Source organism: Biomphalaria glabrata, chromosome 10 (genome assembly GCF_947242115.1).
Source record: "Biomphalaria glabrata chromosome 10, xgBioGlab47.1, whole genome shotgun sequence".
Classification (NCBI taxonomy): domain Eukaryota; kingdom Metazoa; phylum Mollusca; class Gastropoda; family Planorbidae; genus Biomphalaria; species Biomphalaria glabrata.
Window position 1 is genome coordinate 14,925,638 of NC_074720.1, and position 15,507 is coordinate 14,941,144.

At 37.5% G+C, this 15,507-nt stretch overlaps 1 protein-coding gene across 4 annotated transcripts in view; it reads right to left on the minus strand.

Moving 5' to 3' along the window:
* LOC106066546 (gamma-aminobutyric acid type B receptor subunit 2-like) overlaps positions 1-15,507 on the minus strand; it is a 335,198-nt gene that overhangs the window by 13,507 nt on the left and 306,184 nt on the right. For all 4 annotated transcript variants that reach the window (XM_056043851.1, XM_056043852.1, XM_056043853.1 and 1 more), the window contains 11 exons: positions 13,097-13,297; positions 10,979-11,039; positions 7,556-7,639; positions 6,299-6,449; positions 5,180-5,312; positions 4,730-4,837; positions 3,563-3,685; positions 2,839-2,940; positions 2,378-2,602; positions 1,575-1,733; positions 211-355 (listed from right to left, as the gene is read on the minus strand). In XM_056043851.1, the coding sequence (XP_055899826.1) occupies positions 211-355; positions 1,575-1,733; positions 2,378-2,602; positions 2,839-2,940; positions 3,563-3,685; positions 4,730-4,837; positions 5,180-5,312; positions 6,299-6,449; positions 7,556-7,639; positions 10,979-11,039; positions 13,097-13,297 (1,492 nt within the window). The remainder of the gene's footprint in view (positions 1-210; positions 356-1,574; positions 1,734-2,377; positions 2,603-2,838; positions 2,941-3,562; positions 3,686-4,729; positions 4,838-5,179; positions 5,313-6,298; positions 6,450-7,555; positions 7,640-10,978; positions 11,040-13,096; positions 13,298-15,507) is intronic.

The following is a 15,507-nucleotide window of genomic DNA, read 5'->3' on the forward strand; positions in this document are numbered from 1 at the left end:
AGCAAAAAGTTGTACATGTCATTTCTCCCACACCCAATCTCGGATCAAGCTGAAATTTTGCACAATTATTAGCTTTGACCTAGACTAACGATAAAGAAGCATTTATAATTGATTGGGTGTGGGAGAAATAATCTGTACACATTTTATAACCAGACAGACAGACGGACAGACAGAGTGAGTTGATGTAAGCTTTGACAAACAACAACTTACATTTAACGGACATCTTGCCTGGTGAGTTCTCCTTGCCCCTGAGTTCTAATATCTTCTTATGCAAGAACGAAGACTGGTAGGTCAGGTCATTTCTGATGACGTTGTCCTCCAATTGTTCCAATACGTGCTCTAATTCCAGGGCTTTCTGTAGAAGGTCAAGATTTCTAGAATAATTTAATGCTACTGTAAATGAGTAGATAAAACAATTTCTTGTTGAGAAATCATAGAGTTGTAGTGAAGTCTTCATAAAATAACAACACTGAGTCAGGTGCTAGTCGTTGAATGCAAACATTTGAATCGCAAGTTTCTTTTTATCTTCACATTCTCTAATTTAAATCTTCGAGTGCTAATCTGTGTGTTACGATTGTAGTTACTATCTGCAGGGATAAAACAACCTTCTACCAAAACAATAACCATCTAGCAAAACACAACTTAGAATCTACTTTACATTGGAGAATAGAGCATCAAAAACACTTTTAGGCTTCGCTGGAAGAATATTTTTTTGTTTATCTATCTCGACAGTGAGGACTCGAACAAATTCTTTGCTTATATAGCTGTGTAGTGGGCTATTTACTGATATAGCCTTTCAGTCTCTCTCTCTCGTTCTCTCATTTCCTTTTCCCCTTAATCATTCTCTCTCTCTCTCTCTCTCTCCCTCAATTATGAGGTCAACATACTCTTTACTAACAATTTATATTTGAATTGGGAATTAAAAAAGATAATAATATATGCGAACACTCAGCTGAGGTAACTCTATCTAAAGACATTATTGGGTAAGAGTTAGAGTTCCTCATATTTTGCAAACGAACTGTATAACATTTCATCATTTGACTATTCGATGTGTTAATTCCAAATTACAATCACTATATACCACGTGCTTCGCTTCTTTTTGTTCAAATGTATTTTTAGAATGACATACATAATTTGCATTATTATTTTTTCCATTATTATTTTTTCCATTATTATTATTATCAAACACAAGCTTTATGAATTTTATAAAACTATTTGTATGTACAAGACGACATTTTAAAGCATCTTGTTTCAATATCAGACACGAGGTTTCCTCAAGACAAAGTGGTTTTTAAAATCAAAGATGCCAAACTTTTTGCTTTGTTGAAGAGGGTGTGTCTTAAACTAATCGGTTTAAAACTACGTAAACAAAACTGAAAAGTGTAACATATTATTTAATAGAGCCTGGTTGTGTTGTGTGAAGCTTTAGACTGCTGTTATGGTATTCCTGGGTATACCCAACGAAGCCCACGCATCCCTGCTGTATTGTAAAAGGTTTGCACAAGGATATAATGAAAAGCGGTTTCCAAAACTTATAAAACAAACATTACAAATGTCTACACAAATGCCTCTACCTGTTCCAAAAAGCCTCTGAGCCTTCTGTTCTCTTCTAAAGTGTTTTTTATTTTCTCCTTCTGCATGGACTCTGACTTGCTCTTCTTGGTAGACTTCTTGGTGAGTGTCGCCCGCACTCTTTGCTCGTCTCCCTTTGGGTTTCTCTTGAGCTGAATGATCTGACACACACACACACACACAGAGAACACGTTAGATTCCGACACATAGACATTAACATTTCTTTTGGTAACATTATGGGCTTAAGAAAATACAATGTACATTTTCATCGATCATCTACAGAGCCATCCTTGGAAACTTTAGAGAGAAATTGATGGTCATGTCTTCGGGGGACTTAATTCTATAAATCCAATCCAGTAATATTTTGTTTGTTACTTTGTTATTTCCCTTACACTAGAAAGTAACTGGGTTCATTTGAATTCCATGATAAAATCATTTAAATTTATTATTGTTTACGTGTACTAATTTTAGCAATTTTAAGAGTTGACTTACAATCTATTAAATCTAATAAATTGAAAATGTAATGAACCAATGTTTTCTTGTCCTTCTTCAAATTCAATATTAATTTTTCTTTAAAAAGAGACTCCGCACCATCCAAGCCTATGGATAATCCTTCTTAACTCTTTCTCTCCTAACTGACGATACCAGCGTTGATTGCACCAGAATATGGTAAATAATTACGGAGAGAAAGAGTTAATGCTAGCAATAACATTGCAACAATAACTTACAAATAAACAAAAAAAAAAGGACTCAGAAACATGACCCTGCCCTATGAATAGCCTTATCTTTCGAGTGGAACACTTACCTTAGGCAGAAAGACAAGGCACAAGGTTATGGTGGTACAGAAGATGATGAACAGACCAATGATGATGAAACTCTGGGTCGGCTTGTCCTCGATGATGAAGGACACCGCCGCTCCACACACGCACATGATGACTACGTTGTAGACAGACATACCAATGTACTTTGAGTCGTTCAGTGCAGGAATACTCACGTGCCTGGTCTCCCAGGCCAAGAAGACACCAAACGCCTGAGTGAAATAAAGACATTTAAGATTGAGGTAGATCTATTGTTAGGCGCTTCCGCCTGTCTTATGCAAATAAACCATTGAGGTCAACATTACATAACTTGGACTTGGACTCAACCAAATAATTTAAACAAGTTTCCATCAAACTATCCGATTGAGTCAACATGAAATGACCTTAAACATTCAATAGATTATTTTAGATATTGATCTAATTCTATTTCATACTTGAAACAAATTACCAATAAAAGGCCTTTATAAGCATAAAGAGCCCCTAGCCATATCTCCATGTGCTGGCTAGTGCAGTAATCTATTTTAGGAATAATCTCAAAGTCAGCGTAAACCTGAGGATGAAATGGACAACAATTACAATAATTAAAACTTTTTGAATAAAAAACCAAAATACTTCAAAGCAATGTTAAACATTAACAAAAGTGACATTATTTAAGTAAGTTATCACGTGGATATAGTGACTTGTTAAAGTGTATCTTTAAAAAGAACTACAATGATATTTAACATATTTTCATACACATTCTACAAGCTAATTCTTTACATTATCAACTGCTTCAAAAAATATAAAAATATGCAAAGTCATCATTAGGCCTTACGATCTATATGGCAGATAATGTTAAGCTCATCTATGGCCAAGGTTGACGAGCAGGGTGTCATGTGGCCAGCACAAAGGCCAACCACAGTCAGGCACCCATTAGAGTTAGGTGGACTCAGGGGCGCTCTAAAAATTCCGACATTCAAAATCCCAGTCATCGCCTTTATAGAAACCAGGACTTCACGTTCGGAAGCCAAGTGCTTAACCACTCAGCCACCGCGCCCTTATCAACTTCTTTGACCGCGCCCTTATCAACTTCTTTGACCGCGCCCTTATCAACTTCTTTGATTGTGTATAAAACTTTTTTTAAAAATTAGCACCTCCAAGCAAGTTTACTTAGCTTTTGTTGTTTTTTTTACCTCTGGTGAAAGCCGCTTGACCTGTTTGTCAAAAGGGTCAACTACTTGCCAAGTGACCAGTATAACGGCATCTAATAGAACTAGCACTAGAACAATGAGCATGAGCTTGTAGTCTTTAATCACCTGCAATGAAATGTTACAACACTCTGTCACATTTCTCAGAAGAGTATGGTGTTACAAGCACAACTTTAGTGAGTTCAAATCTGGGTTCTCTACAAACTCAAGCGGGAAAACAAGATCGACAATCAACGTCCGAAACTAAAATAATTTCGTTTTGTAAGGTAGGACTAGGATCAACACATGTATCAGTAATCTGCTGCCATGTTACTATAAGTATACGATATATTTTGTGAAGCATTGGTTTATATCTTTCAACTTCACACCACTTTATTTAAGGTACATTTAAGACTGAGGTAGATCTATATCTATGGAACTGAGGCTTTATCTACCACATAGTTCCGCAAGGTTGGCATCGTCGGAAGTGATAATGGATATAAGCACCCCGCTATCTATAAAATGCTTCCTAATGGCATGCGTCTCCAATAGTTTTTGAAATCTAGTCTATCTCCTGGCCTTCACGTGTGGCTCAGATATTGAGTCCAATGGAACTGTTTTCCTGACAGGGGCAAATGCGAGTAACTGGCGTCCAAACAAGTAAACTTCGGGCAGGAGGGGATCGTTAGTCATTGTTGGCTAACCATCTAAAAAAAGGAAAACTCAGAATTCTAACCTCTGCTGCTTTATATCTTCGTGAGTCAACCCTGAGGAAAAATTAGAAGAACACTTAGCTTGTAGCACATGGTTCTACACCCTGGCAGAGCCTGCGACGCCGCTGACCCCAAACTGTATCGGCAATCGCCGTTCCTTTAGATAAATTATCTGTGTGGAGATGGGGAACTGCTGTGTGGGCGACTTTGTTCCGACCACAGCTAATGCCCAGGCATTCATCTCATTGCTATGAAATGACATTATGACACATAGTCGCTTCGTGACTGAAGGAGGCCATAGTTTAATCAAAAAATACAATTGACAAATTCTAAACACATTTAGGACTAAAAGAAATTTTAGTATGCATGAATTTATTATTAACTGTCTTTCTAGTTTATCTTCCAGGCAAAAAACAAAGTAAAGAATTAAGGCACACGCACACACACACAATGGTAGCACCTTCTTATTGAGTTTGATGTTGGTGAAGATGGCATGAACTCGCCACGTCTTGCCAAACATGGCTCCAAACGACAAGGTAAAGCCCAGAGCTAACGTCCAGGATCGAGCCTGAAACAGCAAGAAAAACACATAGACAATCTGAAAACATGTCAACAAAAGGTGTAGTCTTTATGTCTTCTCCTCACTTAGTCTTTTTAAGAGATTAAAAGTCGTTCAAAAAAAAAAAAGAAACATTTTGTAGAAAAAAATGTGTTAAGGTCATTCGTCACACTGATCGGGGACTCTAGTGCCGGCCCATTAGATAACATCCCACATGCTTTTTGTTCAAACGCCCACACAGAGAACCCACTCTTGTAAAAACAGACAAATATCCTTTCATCCTTCCCCTGCTTGACTAGCACGTAAGGATTACACACACACACGCACACACACATGAAACACCTTACTCACAGTACACCAGTAGCTGAAGACGGTCCTGTCCTTGCTTCCAGGCTCGGTGCCCAGTAAGAAGATGGACAGGTAACACAGGATACAGCCGACGATGATCAAGTTGTTCATGTTTGGACTTGACATTTTGATGTACCTGAAATCAGTTCAAATCGACAAGTTCTGGAACTCTTAAAGAACTTCACAGCAAATACTGCACGGATCTTACAGGAAATCTCAGGACTTAATTATCATAGTCATTAGATACGTTCCTTCAGAGAAGAAGAAAACTTCGCCCTACGAGTTATGGAAGTGTAAATCTAGTCGTGAATGTTAATTAGAGACTTTAACCAAATATAATCAGTGTTAGTTTTGTAGTTTTCTAAGTAATGGGAATGATTACCTAGATCTATACATATGACTATTTATGGAAGGCATGTCTGTAAATTATACAAGATGAATCTTCACATTTTTGACGATCAAGTGCTCTTCAACCAGAACATAAAAAAAGCTAAAAAGATTCTAGAAATAAAAAAATCACCCTTTGGGTCAGGATTTTGTGATTTTACCATCACAAAAGAGATACAAGACACCGATAGCAAAGACAAACAGACACAAACACTCTTTTGTTACTCTGATGATAGATATCTTATATAGCGATAATCTGCAATAGACTTTTCACATTTAAATTGTGAGTAGGTTCCTTATGGATGTACATTTTGGTTTTCTTTATAGTTATAATGTTTTGTTTGGTGTAATGCACAAATTGTAAGACAAATTTCCTTACGGACAATGAGGATTTATTATTATTATTACAAACTTGCATTGTACACACATACACACTAGTTTGTTGGTAATTCGGAGTGATCTCATTTATAAACCTCAGTACTGTCTTCAGTGCAGCATAGAGAAAGAAAGGGAGAGTAATAGGAAGCTAACATTGAATTATTTAAATGTCCTTCTTATTTCCCTTTGGTTCGTATTCCAACTGCTGTTCAAAAATGTATGGCTCTTTTTCATTGAACAACTTTGAATAAGGCAATGTTGTTGTTCGTTATTTGGTTGATTTGTAACTACAAATAGTTTGAGTGTGTTTACATTATGGACTACATTTGTGAACGTGTGTGTTGGACTTTGTAGTACCTGTGACGACGAAACCGGATGTTGAGTGCCAAGAACAGGACGCCGATGGTAATGCCCAGTGCTGCCATGACAACGAAGCCAATATACACCGGAAATGATACATGCCGCAGCTCTTCCGTCTTGATACTTTTATCAACTGGAGGCTTGCCATCTGGAGGGGGTCGGAGGCGCCCCGGGTAGGGGAGGGAGATAAAAATTACATGTTAATGACTCTTATCAATTACAATAAATAGGCTTGGTTTTCTAGCTGGCAAAAAAAAAACAAAAAAAAAAAAACTTGTATATCTGTTTGTCATACGGATTACAATTTATAAGTTTATAATGACAATTGTAGATTGAAATCAGTCATTGCCTAATTAAATGATATCAATAATTAATAGCCATCTCTAAACGTTGCTTCTAATTAATCAAACAAGGCTGCAACATATTTGACATTAATGAAATAGTTTGGCACTGTGCCCCACACAAAAAATCTCTAAATTAACTCATTCTGAATAGCAATGAAAAGGTACATAATAATAGCTAATAACTTATACTAGTGTTATGAAAGTCAAATAGACATTGACAATTGTTAGTGTGAGCCTATTCAATTGTGTAGAAAGTGAAAGCAGAAATGTTAATATTCATGATTTACACATGTATCATCTTCATCATCATCATCATCATCATCAACAACTACATTTGAGTGAAGGCTTCAGAGGTTCATATCCTCTCTTGCAAAAGCCCTGGACAGAAACCCTGCTGTTTTGCGTAGTACACATTTATCAACAGGGGTGTGTCGGTGTAGGGGGGGGGGAATAAACAAAGGGAGCTAATTTAAAGAGATGTGTTGTTTGATATAAAATTGTATGTCTAGTTTTTTGGGCACACATTCTCTATCTTTATATAATTGAGTTAAAAATCATTAATCATAAGATATATCATTGTTTAAAATAAAGTTGAGAAGCTTTAAAGTTGTCACTTAATTTTATAAAATTGAGGATCTGGTTTGGGTTGAATAGAATTTATAAACTTGATAATATTCTCTCTTAGAAGTATATCGTTGCATCGTATATCTCTCACAACCAGATAGTGTCACACAATAAGTGCTTGTGAACTCGTTCATTGAGTATCGAACATTCAACTCCTCACGCTTTAAACAAAAAAAAGTGTTCACACCTCTGAGCACCAAATAACATTTTAACAGAACAAAAATTACTCGTTAACCAATGTTTTAAAATTACAAATTAAAGTAAAAGATGTCTGAAGGGGGCGTACCTCTCCAAAAAATGGGCTGGCCAGCATTTAAGTCCAAGGTGTCCGTCAGTGCGTGGTACTCTCCTACTTTAACCATCCTCCCGTCTGGAACATCAAGAACAAATTGACAGTTTCAACATAGAAGTGGAGTCTGAACAGTGGTTTTGTCAAATCTATGCGCCCACACAATGACCTTGTAGTCCCCACAGTGACTTGTAATTTCTTTTACTTATTGACTGTATTATTTGTGGTCAGTTTCAAAACTAACTTGGACAAATCCCTAGGATTTTAGTTTTCTAAGCATCATATTCTAATTTATGATGACTCTTTAGTCTTTCTCTTGTTCCCAGCAATCCCTCATTCCGTCCATTTTGGCCTTTTTTTTTTAGTGTCCTTCACCCTATTAGAAATAGAGATGGGAATCGAACCCAACTTTTAAAGTTCGGGTTCGGTTCGGTTCGGTCAGGTCTAAAGTTCGGGTTCGGCTCGGTTCGATGTTATGAAATTATGTAATAGCAAAATTAAGTCATAAGGTTTTATACAATTTATCAGATAAAACACTTTAAGTTTAATTTTTACATAAAACAAATACTTTGCAACATATAATAGGCCTATGGGCAATACTTTTTCCAAAATAATGTTGCCTACACACATTGTAAAAATTTCTTAATGGAGATAGAATTGAAGATGCGGCATGTTTTCTCTCAAGTCGGCAAGTGGTTTAATTCTGGGCATGACTCGGCGCTAAGCGTATTCTAACCTTTTTCTCTTAGTAAGAAGAGATATTTTTTTAAAAGGCTATTATCGATGTGCTTTCTTTCAGAACGCACTATTCACATAATAAAAAAAAACAAAAATTCTACGTGTAAAGACCTCTCTATCGAGGATTTTTTTTCACACATAAGTCGTCACTATAATTAATTGCAATATACGGAAGAAATTCGACTATTCTGAGACAAAAATGCAGAAGAATCTCAATAGCGGAGATGTTTTAAAATGTTTTCTTCAAAACGTTTTGACCCATGGTGTGCATACGCGCCTCGCAAAAAGCAGTCTTCAGTTGACAATGTCTTAGTAGAAGATAAAATGACATCTTCACTTAATATATTTTAATTTTTAAATATGTAATTATACTAATATTCAGATAAATTAAACTAAAAATAAAACTTTTTTTTTCGACGCCCCCTCTCCTTGTTAGTTGGTCGTTGGTTTGTCGCTTACAAACAGCTAGTACAATTGAACCAATAAAGGCGTTTTATATTTTTACCGGTAAGGATAGTATAGAGGGACTTCTTATGGTTCGTCAGTTACGCTGAGCAGGGCACGTATCCCGTAAGAAAGTCTTATTTTTTTTTTGTGAGCTAAAAGGTGGCCGCCATAACAGAGGCGCCCCACGGAAACGCTTCAAAGACCAGCTTAGGCGTCAACTTTGCTTAGCTGACATAGAAGAGAGCACCTGGTTACATGCGGCTTCAGAACGAGTCAGTTGAAGTTCACTCCCGAAGGCCGCGGGATACACATTTGAGACCAAAAGAATATCCGCTGCCGAGGACAAACGCAGACGCGAAAAGAAAAACTAAATGGACCACCTGCGGACAGTGGTTATGCTTGCCCTGGATGTGGCAAAATATGTAGGTCACATCTAGGAATGCGCAACCATGGGAAAAACTGCATTCCTCACTAATCTTCGGACTCGAAGACAAGCCTTATAAGAACATATAAACTTAATAAACTTTAAAATAAAGTTCTTATGTGAACAACTCAATATAGCCTAACTGTTATTACAATATTCACATATTTATCTTTTGATAGAGATGTAATATTAATGAAATATACTGATATTTAAACGAAATATAGGTCAACGTCTTTACTCTTTCATGTCTCAAGATTGTCTGCCATTTCATATTTGCATTACGCTAATTTCTTCATACTCAATGCATAAACACAAATCAGTCGCTTAACCTCTTCTTATCGCCACAAGACACCACACACACACACACACTCTATGACACCCCTTTTTGTCAGGAAGTTGCGTCTCCCCATCCCCCAATTCAAGGTACTCGCCATCCCCACCCACGGGAGAGGACCCAAAGTTTGAGAAACGCTGCAGTAAAAATACTGATGATCAATAATGCAAAACAGAATAATAGTAAAAATATTCAGGGGCGTTGCTAGGAATTTTTCATCATTTGGGGGCCCGGGAGGGGCTGGACCTCTTTGGGGGCCCCTGCATTTTTGCGTAATATTGAATATTGTAAAAAAAACATTTGGGGCCCCTCTCAAGTGGGGGCCCGGGGAGATTTTCCATTTCTCCCCTTTCTCCTTCACCTTTGCTACGCCACTGATAATAGTCCAATATGGAATACTTCAAAATTTTGTAAAAATAAATCACTTAATAGAAGATAATTAAAATTTATTTTAAACTAGAACACAAATGAATCTATTGTAGATTTATATCTACACTCTCTAATCGGCAAAAACTATTCTACTCTCAACTAACAGCCATCTCAAATAAAAGTGACAATATTTTAATGTTGACTTTCTACTTACTAGGAACTAGAGTCTAGATCTAGATTAGAGGGCGGCTATTCAACTCAAAACCAATATTGCAAACAGCCCGCGAAAATTTAAGGCCAGGGGGAGTCAGCACATACGGAAAAACCCATGGGAACCCCAGCGCGCCGCTTTTTTTTTTCTTTTTAAAGTTTTCAAAATACCCCCCCCCCCCCGTCCCAAATTTTTAAAGTATAATGGAATCATTAGAATTTAAATAAAATATTTAAGTAATTTGTTTTATTTTTTTAACCCAAAAATAAAAAAAAAAGGATGTACAAATTGCAAAATTAGTTCGGTTAAGAAAAGGAGGGTTCGTTCGGTTCGGTTCGTACCAAGCAGTTTCAAAGTTCGGGTTCGGTTCGGTTCGGTCATAAGTGAGGTTCGAGTTCGGTTCGTTCGGTTCGGGTTCGGTTCGTTTCCCATCTCTAATTAGAAATCTATTCTCCTAAACAAAACTCTTTAGTTCATGATAATCTTAATATTTTATCTTAGAAATCCATCCATCCATCCATCTATCTATCTATCTATCTATCTATCTATCTATCTATCTATCTATCTATCTATCTATCTATCTATCTATCTATCTATCTATCTATCTATCTATCCATCCATCCATCCATCCATCTATCTATCTATCTATCTATCTATCTATCTATCTATCTATCTATCTATCTATCTATCTATTTATCTATCTATCTATCTATCCATCTATCTATCTATCTATCTATCTATCTATCTATCTATCTATCTATCTATCTCTCTCTCTCTCTCTCTCTCTCTCTATATATATATATATATATATATATATATATATATATATATATATATATATATAAAATGTCTAAATCTATAATAATGTTTGCTAACAATATTAAAAGTTAAACTCACATTTCATCTGTAAAATGGTAGTGCTACCGACACGGTCACCATTCAAGAACTGGACTCTACCCTTAGACAGACACATAGAGATAGAACAAATGTTATTCTTTGGACAAACTGAGAAAGTTGTTTCAAAAATGAGCTTATGTCACCATACTAATTAGCTACGTTTTTAAAGAACTTTTTTTGTTGCCACTGATTTATAATTATTAGAAATGTATTCAGAAACATCCATCAAGAACCAATGTATGAATATTGGTCCCATTTAAAAGAGGTTACATAATTTATAGATGTAACAAAATCTAAAACAGATTCATCGCTGAAACCCGATCAGATGACTTCATCAGGGAGTGTACTGCACATTTATTTCAGGAGAATCAATAGATACTTTATAGAGATGTTCACACATGGCGGCTATAGAGATGTTCACACATGGCGGGTATAGAGATGTTCATACATGGCGGGTATAGAGATGTTCATACATGGCGGGTATAGAGATGTTCATACATGGCGGGTATAGAGATGTTCATACATGGCGGGTATAGAGATGTTCATACATGGCGGGTATAGAGATGTTCATACATGGCGGGTATAGAGATGTTCATACATGGCGGGTATAGAGATGTTCATACATGGCGGCTATAGAGATGTTCACACATGGCGGGTATAGAGATGTTCATACATGGCGGCTATAGAGATGTTCACACATGGCGGGTATAGAGATGTTCATACATGGCGGGTAATGAGATGTTCACACATGGCGGGTATAGAGATGTTCACACATGGCGGGTATAGAGATGTTCATACATGGCGGGTATAGAGATGTTCACACATGGCGGGTAATGAGATGTTCACACATGGCGGGTATAGAGATGTTCACACATGGCGGGTAATGAGATGTTCACACATGGCGGGTATAGAGATGTTCACACATGGCGGGTATAGAGATGTTCACACATGGCGGCTATAGAGATGTTCACACATGGCGGGTATAGAGATGTTCACACATGGCGGCTATAGAGATGTTCACACATGGCGGGTAATGAGATGTTCACACATGGCGGCTATAGAGATGTTCACACATGGCGGGTATAGAGATGTTCACACATGGCGGCTATAGAGATGTTCACACATGGCGGCTATAGAGATGTTCACACATGGCGGCTATAGAGATGTTCACACATGGCGGCTATAGAGATGTTCACACATGGCGGGTAATGAGATGTTCACACATGGCGGCTATAGAGATGTTCACACATGGCGGGTATAGAGATGTTCACACATGGCGGCTATAGAAATGTTCACACATGGCGGCTATAGAGATGTTCACACATGGCGGCTATAGAGATGTTCACACATGGCGGCTATAGAGATGTTCACACATGGCGGCTATAGAGATGTTCACACATGGCGGCTATAGAGATGTTCACACATGGCGGGTATAGAGATGTTCACACATGGCGGGTAATGAGATGTTCACACATGGCGGGTATAGAGATGTTCACACATGGCGGGTATAGAGATGTTCACACATGGCGGCTATAGAGATGTTCACACATGGCGGCTATAGAGATGTTCACACATGGCGGCTATAGAGATGTTCACACATGGCGGCTATAGAGATGTTCACACATGGCGGGTATAGAGATGTTCACACATGGCGGGTATAGAGATGTTCACACATGGCGGCTATAGAGATGTTCACACATGGCGGCTATAGAGATGTTCACACATGGCGGCTATAGAGAACAATCCTTTTGGTGTATCCGGTGTACAAAATAAAGGCAATAAATTAAAATCAAGTAGTGATAAGGTAAGTGGAAAAAATATTAAAGTTTTAAAACATAATCCACTTCTTAGCACTGCACATTTTTAAAGCTCTTCTGTTTGCAACTTTTATTGGGTTGGCCATTGTCAGGTGACATTCAGCGTCCTTGACATTGTTGTGTTTATGGTGGAAATGTCTAGCAGACAGCTAAATGAAGAGATGAAAGCGTCACATTTCAAACAGATAGATGAAAGCGTCACATTTCAAAGAGATAGATGAAAGCGTCACATTTCAAAGAGATAGATGAAAGCGTCACATTTGAAAGAGATAGATGAAAGCATCACATTTCAAAGCGTTACCGTTACTCCCGTGAAGCTTGTCTCGTTCAAAACTTTTCCCACCATCGGGCCTCGGAACTTCTCTAGGGTCATCGTGACATCGTCAAACAGGCGGTCCAGGGCTTTGGCAATAACCCACACACCATCGTAGGCATATCCGTGATATTTACTGTATTCGTTGCCCCTTTTACTGTTGTACAGATGAAGATACTGCTCTGACGTCTGAAATAGAGGTGAAATAAGAAGCATCACATAGCAACAAACATCAATTGATCGCCCAGCAAGATACAGTTAGAGTGCTTTGCCTTTGCTAAAGACAGATGATTGACATATGGAACATAATACAACCAAAATAAATACATAATTTGAATTGAAACGTATTAAGGAAGTGAATATTAAACTGAATCACAATAATAACTAAAAATATTTTAATTTACTATAGTGCTTCAAACAAACATGTCGACTGGCTGAATGCGATATGAGAACATAACAGACCATATAAAAACAAAAACTTTCAACAGATAGGTGTCTTAATGTTCCTCATGGATGTAGTGAAGCAAGGGGTGTGTCTGTGTTAACTAGGGAGTTAGCTCAAATGTGTGTCTGTGTTAACTAGGGAGTTAGCTCAAATGTGTGTCTGTGTTAACTATGGAGTTAGCTCAAATGTGTGTCTGTGTTAACTAGTGAGTTAGCTCAAAAGACTGTTAATGGATTGCTTATTTCCTAATCTGGATATATACCATTCGTAAGACAGCCTCAGACCGAAGTGTAGATCTAATGTTAGTATGAATGGCTTGTATGTTCTCTAGGGAAAGATTTCCACTGCCTATTGACAGAAACTAGATCAGTTAGAGTCAGTTTGACAGTAACATATAAGCAAAACGTTTCTGTAGGTTACAAACTAAGACTTTACTAAGGCGGTACAAGTTAAACAATACTTGTCAGCAAATAAAATTATACCTCTTAAAGAGGTTATCGATCTTTGATAAGATCAAGAGTTATCCGTCTTTAGTCAAATTTGAATTTACTATACTTAACATTATTTCAGATAACTTAAAACAAAATGCACTATAAAACATTGTTTGTTGAAAGGGGATTCTATTTCTCTAGTAAAGTCTGTAAAACAAAAGTTACAAGTGGTCCCGATAACTGTCAAAAAAAAAAAAAAGTCCGTGAAGTCAAACTAACTAGAACAATGTTGTTACATCAAAGTATCGAATGGATAAATGAATTGACTCTCCCAGGAGGCGCCATCCCTGCACGCGGAGATAAATATCTCTAGCCCTTAAAGTCAACTCCGAAATTCGAAGTGCTGCTCTGTCTAATGACCCTAGTCCCGGGAATTGAGATCACTGACAAGCCTCTAATCAATTAACATCACTCACCTGGCAGCACTTAGTTTATCATCTTTAGATTGGTCGAAATTCTATGTTAGCTCTAGAAAAACGACGTACCAGGAAGTAATCGATAACTTTTACTTATCTGTAGACAGCTAGAATTAGGTCCAGCCATTGAATATATTATTATTGCTACTTGTCTCAACAGCAGCCAGGAATGATAGAATGATATTGATGCAGCGATGCACAAACTACGACACACAAAAGTAAACTTGGAACGGGGCTATGTGAAATGATATGGCCTCGAAACAAAAAAAGATTGTAGTTTTTATAGTAACTAGAGCTTTGACGTGTAATTATCATTGGCTTTGCAAAGTACCCATGGGCTCGGATATAGAAATACAATGTAAGGTTCTATCGGGCACTGTACGCGACAATTTGGCGACTCCGTTTAGGCGATGTTTGTTTGTTTTTTTTTTGGCGCTAGAAGTTAAAACGAAACAGTATAAAAAAAATGATTGCAATAAACATTTTTTTTACTTTACGAAAATAGGCCGAAATATTTAAAAAAACAAAACAAAAGAAAACTACGATGCTCAGATGCCCCCCCCCCCCCCCATTCCCCATATATCATAGAACGACATTAGCTAGATACCTAAACAAGTTTAGAAACATAAAGAGATATTTTATGAGATAAGAGAATTAGGTAGAGATACATCGAATGTGGGTGGGACACTGTGAGCTGAACGCACTGGATGTCACCAACCCCACAACGCTTCGGCTCCCAACTCCATTGTGACTTGTGCCACTGTGGTGTCCTAAGACTGCTTCGATCAGATCTCAGTGACCTGATTTGACCTTCATCCTCTCACTTTTATGAATGTCTAAGATATATTATAAATATATGCACACATTAGATAGGTGTCATTCTTTGGAGATGAACATCTATAATGCATCGGAAACATTTAGTGCCAAAATGGCGTCGCCAAAATGTGCTGCTTTATTTACGGTAAGTTACGTGTGACTGATCCCGAATTGAGTGTGACAGAACCCGGATTGACTGTGACTGAACCCGACCTGAGCCAACTGTATCTA